Source organism: Protomyctophum bolini (genome assembly GCF_963924005.1).
Source record: "Protomyctophum bolini genome assembly, chromosome: 2".
Taxonomy (NCBI): domain Eukaryota; kingdom Metazoa; phylum Chordata; class Actinopteri; order Myctophiformes; family Myctophidae; genus Protomyctophum; species Protomyctophum bolini.
The window spans coordinates 18,261,118-18,270,006 of NC_137863.1; the positions used below are offsets into that span (position 1 = coordinate 18,261,118).

At 47.7% G+C, this 8,889-nt stretch overlaps 1 protein-coding gene across 7 annotated transcripts in view; it reads left to right on the forward strand.

The window, feature by feature from the left end:
- Positions 1 to 2,607, forward strand: part of magi1b (membrane associated guanylate kinase, WW and PDZ domain containing 1b) — a 241,975-nt gene extending 239,368 nt beyond the window's left edge. For all 7 annotated transcript variants that reach the window (XM_080782423.1, XM_080782424.1, XM_080782426.1 and 4 more), the window contains one exon: positions 1 to 2,607. This exon is cut by the window's left edge and continues 31 nt beyond it. In XM_080782423.1, the coding sequence (XP_080638549.1) occupies positions 1 to 1,339 (1,339 nt within the window). In that variant the 3' untranslated portion in view covers positions 1,340 to 2,607.
- The last annotated feature ends 6,282 nt before the right edge of the window (positions 2,608 to 8,889 follow it).

Below are 8,889 nucleotides of genomic sequence, written 5' to 3' on the forward strand. Positions count from 1 at the left end.
CGCAGCCACAGGGTTACAAGACCCTCCGGAAGTGACCGCCCAGCCGCCGGAGGCCGGCGGACGCCCCGCGCCGCCCCCCCACCAATCATCCCGGGGCAAGAAGGAGCCCAGCCGCCCCCACCACCACCACCACCATTCCAACAGCCGCCACCGCTCCCCCGACAAGAAGAGCGGCACGGGGAAGCGCAAGGGAGGCACGGCCGCCAACAAGGAGGTCTCCAAGCTGCTCAAGAAGAAGGACAAGGGGAAGGGCGGCAGCGGCTCCGGGGACCATCGCCACCACTCCCCCGGCCGCCATCATCACCACAACCGCCACCGCTCGCCGGAGAGGGGGCGCACTGGCCGGGCGCGCAGCGCCGAAAACACCCTGGACAGCCGCCACAAAGGGCGTCATCACGGGCGCTCCCCGGACCGGCGCCACCATGGTCACCACTCCTCCTCCCACCCTCCGTACCGCTCGCCGCAACGCCACCGCTCTCCTCACCGCCACCACTCCCCCCGCCACCACTCCCCCGGCCGCCGCCACTCCCCCGGCCGCCGCCACGCCCACTCCTCGGACCCCTACGGCCAGCGCCATGCCTCCCCGGTCCGACCGCAGGGCCCCCCACGGGGCAACGACAAACCTGGCGGCGGTGAGGACATGGTGCCGGTGCTGAGGGAGCCACCCGGGGCCCGCGCCGTGGCGCCCCGTCCCGAGGAGAGCGTCCTCCAGGAGCCCCCGGCGTTAGACCGTCTGAACCGGGAGCCGCTGCGCTCGCTGAGGGAGGATAGCCTGCTGAACAGGGCCTCCTCCATGGAGAGGGCCTACCGTGGCGGGGACAGCCTGCCCAGGGAGCGGGCCAGGGACGCCACGCTGCCCAGGGTGCGACTGGGCAGCGACTCGGACTCGGCCTATAAGAGGTACAGCTCGCTGCTGAGGGGCCGACACTCCCCCGAAGCGTCCTCCGACCCCTTCGCCAGCAGAGGCGCCTCTCCGGAGCCGGAGCGGTACCAACGAGGCCGTAGCCTGGGCCGGGACATCTCCCCAGAGCCGGAGCGGTACCAACGAGGCCGTAGCCTGGGCCGGGACATCTCCCCAGAGCCGGAGCGGTACCAACGAGGCCGTAGCCTGGGCCGAGGCATCTCCCCGCCGGTCCCCAGGAGCTCCATGCGGGACGAGGACGAGTCGGAAGACGAGGAGGATGACGATGACTTTGTGGCGGCCCAGGTGAGAGACTACTACAGCACGCTCAAGTCCAACGCCAGTCACTCCAGCGCCAAGCCCACGCCCAAGGCCAAGGCCGTCCCCGAGCCCAAGAAGAAAACCTACAAGGAGAGCCCTAGAGACCTCAGCATCTGATTGGACGGCCCGCTTAATCCAATCACGACCGGCCACCCACCATCACCGCCACCCCGCAGTAAGGCACCGCCCACATCGCTGGCTTCCATTATCCACTAGGTTCTTCACAAACCATCTCTGAAACTCACACAGGACTTCATGATCTCTCCAGTTCACACTCGGCACACACACTCGCACGCGCACGCACACACACACACGCACACACACACACACATACACACACACACACACGCGCGCATATACACGCACACTGATCACAGAAGAAATCCAAGGTATTGATTGTGTGACATTGTTGATTTACTAACCAACACGGTGATTCCAAAATGACTTTTCAAAGCTGCAGTATAAACTTTTTCTTTTTTATTTTATTGTATGCTTTAATTTTTTTTGGGAGGGTGTATTTTTTTTTTTTTTTTTTCTGGGTTAAAGCGTTCTACATTTACAATATCTCTGACTTTTACAGAAAATGTAAAACCACAAAAAACAATGATGTGCCTAATAGTTCCATTGAAGAGCGACTTTACTTTTTGTTTATTCTTTTGTTTTATGTTTTTTGTTTTGCGGTTTGATATGAGACGGACATTTTTCCTGGTTCCGTCAGATGATGAAATGTATGTAGTTTTTTCCACAAAGAGCCCATGGAAGCACCTCGCATACGCTACGGACGAGCCTGACCGCCCGGTGCTCCAAACACTGATGCTGTGCATGTCTTTTAATGGTTTCAATGTCTTCTAGCTGTCTTCTTTGTTCTCTCTCTCTCTCTCTCTCTCTCTCTGTCTGTCTGTGTGTCTCTCTCTCTCTCTCTCTCTGCCCTATCTTGCGTGCAACATTACCCTGTTATGCCTAAACCTTTTTGGCATTTCTTACACATACTATTTTGAAAATATTTTTTTGAATAACTAAAATAGCAGACATACATCGACACATTATGAGCTTGTAGCTCGGCTATGTGGACTATTTTATTTATTTTCAAAATGGTAAAACATGCCAAAAATTTGATGTAAGGGGTATGGGGCACGCAAGATAGAGCTATCTCTCTCTCTCCCTCCCTCTCTCTTTCTCTCTCTCTCTGTCTATCTCTCTCTCTCCCAGTGCCACTGTTTTTTAGACATTTGGACCAGACAATAGCACAAGCCTGCATTTGTTTGTATATTTTTGACAGTTTGCAGTATGTGTACATTCAGAGGTGATCATTTTAAATGAATTAAGGGAAAGTAACAGTTACACTATGATGATGTGAAAATAAAAATGATAATATATTAAACGAATCTAGGGTGCTGTTGCTGCTTTACTCTATGCGTGCGTGTGCATGCATGTGTGCCTAGGTAGTATTATTGAGTGAATTGCTAAATACTAAATAATTAAAAACAATTCTTTTTTTGAAAAGAAAAATTAAGAAGTTGTGTAAATAGATGATCTACGAGCTTGTAATGTGGTGCGATGCGACACGTTGTGAGCTTGTAGGTCTGCTATTTAAGTTATGTTAAGTGACACGTTTTGTTTAGATCTGTTACTTTTGCTATTTTTGAATATATATCTGGAAAAGTAACAGTTTTGGACATATGAGGTTTCCACCCGACAGAGACGATATATACTGTATAGTGTACTGTATATCACAAGTTCACTTTAGTTTGCATATATAGCTACGCTTTAGTTTACCTTTTGCCTTTTCTGTTACCTTTTGACTTCCCCGTCTACTTCTGGCTGCCTTATCATTCCTATCCTGTGCTTCTTGCTGTTTTTTTTGGGGGGGACGGGGACGTGTTTATTATCTTGTTTAAACATAAAAAATGCAAACGCGTCCCTACAAGATGTCAGCGACAGTGACAGCAGTAGGTAGATGACAAGGCGAGGAGGAGGGTGTGCTGTCTTCTCTCTCTCTCTCTCAGATGATTGAAGAACCCAGGAGAAGAGGTAGGTAGGTCACTCCCGCTTAGCTTACCAGCAGAGAATACTGATTAATTCACTCCCAGAGCAGAACTATAGTTTGTCCATCGTGCGGTGCCTGGCATGGCGCTCGATTGCCAAATTGCCAATGACGCAAGAAGAAATTGTCCGGCTGTTACTGAATTGAAGATTATTTGGGGGTTTTCTGTTCCTTAGCTTTTATTGATAGTGATAATTAATTGCATTTAATGAATTGCATTTTTAGGAGGAGCCGGGATTGGAACCGCTGACCCAGGGAACATTGGACGACCTGGTCTACCTCCTGAGCCACAGCCGCCAATGTGGAGACAGACAGGAAATTGGGAGAGAGCAGGGTTAGTGACATGTTAAATAGTCTGCCCCCGGCCCGGGAGTCAAACCAGGGTCTCGTACCACAGCCATTAGAGCAGTGGTTCCTTAAGTGGGGTCCGGGGACCCCCAGGGGTCCTTGAGGGAGTTCCAGGGGGTCCCCAGCTAAATGATAATTAGGAACAAAAAGGACCCTTATGGTTCTGTAACTCTGAGTGTACAAATGGAACCAAACTTTGTCTCAGATAGAAATGGGGGTCCGTAGCCTAATACGTATGTCAAATTGTGGGTCCTTGCAATTAAACGTGGTGAGAATGACACTGCTAGAGCCGTAAAAATCTTCTCTTATGGGGAATCCCTGTCATATCTTTTCAAATGGGGGTCTGCGGGCTAATTAGTGTCAATTTGGGGGTCCTTGACATGAAAAGGTTTGGGAACCACTGCATTTGAGCATGTTAATGGCATATAACTCATACAATCAAGGTGGCTGTATTTTGTCTCCCTGCTCTTCTTTTGAGACCTTTAGATCCTGTGTCAAGGTGAGACATGACGCTTGTCACGACCCTGTTTCTGGTTTGACATGGATTTTGCATTTACTGCATGTATCCTGAGCAAGCAGGCTCTGCAACACTTGGGCAGGAGACCCGGGGATCAAATCCTTGGTAGAAGAATGACCCTATGTGGTATTATATTAGTATTATTATATTACATTACATGTAGGCCATTTAGAATTTTGTTTGGAGCTTGCTTCACATGACGAAGCGTTCTGTAACCTGCCATACATGTTCAAAACTGCATTCATGATTACCCTGTGGACACAATCACTTGTGCTCTTGAGAGCAAAGGGGAAGCAGAGAGATGGGAAACCGTATATGTGTAACAGTGTTATATAATTATCAAACGGTACCATATCAGAGCCTTTGGCCTACATTCTCTGACATCTGAAACTTGTGTTTCTTTACGGAGCTACATTGAAAATGCTTTCAAAATAAAAATGGTATGGGTGCATGTATGTAGGATACAGACAGTATGAGTATGTCAATGTGGAAATACCTTGATAATATCTCTGTCATTATGTCAAATGTCCAAAACTGCGTTGGAAAAAGAGTCACGTTTTGAGCTTGTGGATCTGCCACTTTGGATGCTACGCATACCTGAAACTACTTTAACAACAGTTCTTTGATGGCTCTGCATGGCGACTATTGATTGTTCAGCTGCATTAAGTTTGCATTGGGAAAATTATCTAATTTCAAGTATCATACCTTTTTAGTACTTATTCATCCAGATGAGAGATATTACTTTCCGAGATGAGATGGCTACACACTTTCAATTCCCTTTCCCCTCTACTTTCTCCTCACATGGAAGAGAAAGCTGGTGCCTAAATTATGGATCTATTCCACAACTCGGTAACAAAACCCTTTCCTCCCTTCCCTTAAATCTCTCTCTCCTGCATCCTCTCTCTCAAGCTTTTGTCAGTCTTTCTCTCCATCCCATCCTCCATCTCTCTCTCTCTCTCTCTCTCTCTCTCTCTCTCTCTCTCTCTCTCTCTCTCTCTCTCTCTCTCTCTCTCTCTCTCTCTCTCTCTCTCAGGACTGTACTCCATCTCATCATCAAATGTATAGTCGAGAGCCGTGCTTTTTTATTGCCGGCTGCTGCATGACCCCAGAAATGATGAAGAGCCAACGTCTGGTGACGATTTATCATGTCGGTTCCAGGGAAGAAGAGGAGGAGGAGGAGAAGGAGGAGAGGGGGAGGTTGTAATTAAATCTCCAATAACAGCATCTCGTCAGGCAGAGCGCGGGTGACAACCAGCCATGCCACACCACTCCACATCAAGTCTCCTCCGGCTCCCCCATCGCATCACATCGGCTCTGGGTGGCTCTCTCGCTCTGTGTGACCTTGGAGACCCACTCCGTTCCCCGCAACCCCCCCTCCCCGTTTCCATGGAAACACTGGTGGAACGGGTTCCTTCCAAACGCTGACGACTGGAGTCGGAGTGAGAGAGTCGTGTTCTATTTAGGATACAGAACACATGAGCGGTGTGGGTATTGGGATGGGATGGACAGCTGGGGAGTAAATCAAAAAAGCAAGTTAAAGGCTTATCTGTGCCTGCCTCTCTCCCTCTGTCTCTCTGTCTCTCTGTCTCTGTGTGTCACACTGTGTGGATTCAAAGTTTTCTTGAGCGCAGCTACTTGTTTTATACCATCACTGTCGGGAAGAAACCTTATCTCCACATTCTAACTTTAACGAATGCCCTACTTAATCACACTGCAGGGTCACACCCTACTTAATCATACTGCTACTGCAGGGTCACACCCTACTTAATCATACTGCTACTGCAGGGTCACACCCTACTTAATCATACTGCTACTGCAGGGTCACACCCTACTTAATCATACTGCTACTGCAGGGTCACACCCTACTTAATCATACTGCTACTGCAGGGTCACACCCTACTTAATCATACTGCTACTGCAGGGTCACACCCTACTTAATCATACTGCTACTGCAGGGTCACACCCTACTTAATCATACTGCTACTGCAGGGTCACACCCTACTTAATCACACTGCAGGGTCACACCCTACTTAATCACACTGCAGGGTCACACCCTACTTAATCATACTGCTACTGCAGGGTCACACCCTACTTAATCACACTGCAGGGTCACACCCTACTTAATCATACTGCTACTGCAGGGTCACACCCTACTTAATCACACTGCAGGGTCACACCCTACTTAATCATACTGCTACTGCAGGGTCACACCAAAGCATCAGAAGTAGCAGAAACTCGTTGCGAAGAGACACGTTTCGAGCTTGTCGATCTGATACTTTTGATGCTTTTGGAATTTGAATTAGTTTCTACCCGACAGAGATGATCAGGAAATAGTCTTATAATACAAAATGCATGTCGTTATGTCCACTTCAGTAGCTTTTTGCAACATATGTAATGTATTGGTCGCTCTTCATCTGCTCGATTGTGCATGAAAATGTGTTTTCTACAGAGGACAGGCGTAGCAGGACCTGCTGTAAGCATACCAAGGGTTGCATTTATAGAGCGCTTTACAATGTACTTACTTCACATCCATCCAATCACAGTATCTCACATAACGATGGCGGAGCCATGCAAGGCACCTCATGCCCACAGGAAGCAGTTAGGGGTGCAGTGTCTTGCTCAAGGACACTTCAGCATATATAGCCTGCAGGAAGAGCTGGGAATCTAACCTGGAACTTTTGGATTCCAAGACGGCCGCTCTACCTGCCGGTCCCCAGTGTGACACGTCCTTCAAGTGTTCTCACGTACCCACGACAAACTACTTCAAAAAAAGTGAGAAACGCCCACAGGCGCACCAACAGAGGGAGCTGCACTGATCTCATTCCCCCCAGCACAAACACAGGGATACATTCTTTCTAGCTTCTAAGTCTTCTAGCTTGCCAAAAGAAATTACTAGCCCCTGTTATGGTACTGATGTACTGATGAATTGAATACATAGAGTAGGACCACAATGGAAACATGCCCTCAGGTCTTTTTGTGTTAGCATTCTTGTACAGCTGTACCTTCTGTACCTTTTGCAAACTGTTAATGGGTGTAAGAAGACCAGCAATGTCCAGCATACTGTATAGCCTGCCCTATACTACTACAACATAGTCCATGACTAGGTGTGTGAGAGAGCCAATAGGGGGCCCTCTAGCACGGTGTTTGTGTTCCTAATGGGCAAGCTGCCCCAGGGTGGTACTCTCATCAGGTTACGTGTCCTGTCAGCAGGAAATGAATGAGGAACATCACCTGCTGTAAACTGCCTTGTTGTTGCTGCACAGTACTCTTCATCGCAGCTATAACAGTATGTTCCTGTTAGCTATTAGCCCAGAGCACACGTGTACCACGTACAGCACCAATACAGTTTGTTCTAGTGTGTGTGTGTGTGTGTGTGTGTGTGTGTATGTGTGTGTGTGTGTGTGTGTGTGTGTGTGTGTGTGTGTGTGTGTGTGTGTGTGTGTGTGTGTGTGTGTAATCCACATGGAGATGTCATCTCGTCAGGGAGGGAGGGAGGAATCAATCTAACACTCAGTTCCACTCCACACATACTAAGAAGCATCAAAGCCCATCATGGCTCCATTCCATCTCCATCCTCCCTGTCCGTGTTTCCCTTTGAGATTTGACTGCATGCGTGTGTGTGAGGTTAAATATTGAAGCTCTGACGTTACTTCAAAGGAACATTTGGATTGTTTGTTTGGTTGGGGTTTTTTTGTGTGAAAAGACTAGAAGAGGTGTCAAAAAATATATCATAATTATGCTTTATATGTCACGTGGGTGCTTTCAGTTGTGCTTAATTACAGGAAAGGGTAGAATTAACTCCACCACCAGGTGGGCCATATGTTTTTAGCATATGGAACCAATTGTGATCCTATACTATAAACAAAACACCGGCATATAGAAATCAAATCAAGACAGATTTGGTTCCCTAATGCCACCATCAAAATAGGCTATACCGTCATATAGCCTATACTGTCGCGATAATTTCACTTTGCTGTGAGTGTAAAGATGCACCATCCATTTTTCACTCTAAAGTAACCTATACAACCAATATAGATTTGTATTCTTTTGTCTCCTGCGCGATTCCAAAACAATTATTAAAAATAAATGAAAACAGTAAATGGAAAACCACGGCGCCCTCACGTACTAGGAGGGCAGTATTAGTCACCAGAAACAAATACATTGTTTGTGATGAATCTATCATGGTTAAAAAAATTGAGTTGGAAGTTATAATGGGTTCGGAAGGCGGCGGGGAAGCTAAAATGAATAACAAATATCTAAATACTAAATCAAGCAACTTAACAACTGTCTGGGGTGTTCACATAAGCCTGAGTCGACGATAAAATAACCAAAAGTTTTTTTGAAAGTGAAATATCCCTTTAAGTAACAAACATGAGTAGCCTATAGTGTGCCTCCTGCAGTGAGGTTATTTGCCATTGGCTCATTGAAAGCCCAGCCCTCACCTACCCTGTATTTAAAGACTTCCCTAAATGCTGCCACCTTTATGACTCTGATGAAGACCGCATAGGTTGAAACGTTAGTCGTTATCTTGTACTAGGGCCTAATAAAAAGGCTTAAAATGTCCGTGCTGCTCCAGTGTCCTCTCCTCCTCTGCAACTGGTGTCCTTGTTCCATGTGATGCACCGGACCAGTGGTTCCAGGCTTGAGGCGCTTGTTTTAGACACCCTTTGTTCTAGCCCAGTGGTTTTCAACCCTTTTCACACCAAGGCCCATTCTTTATTGTATATGTTGTGCCACAGACCACCTTGGATGAGATGA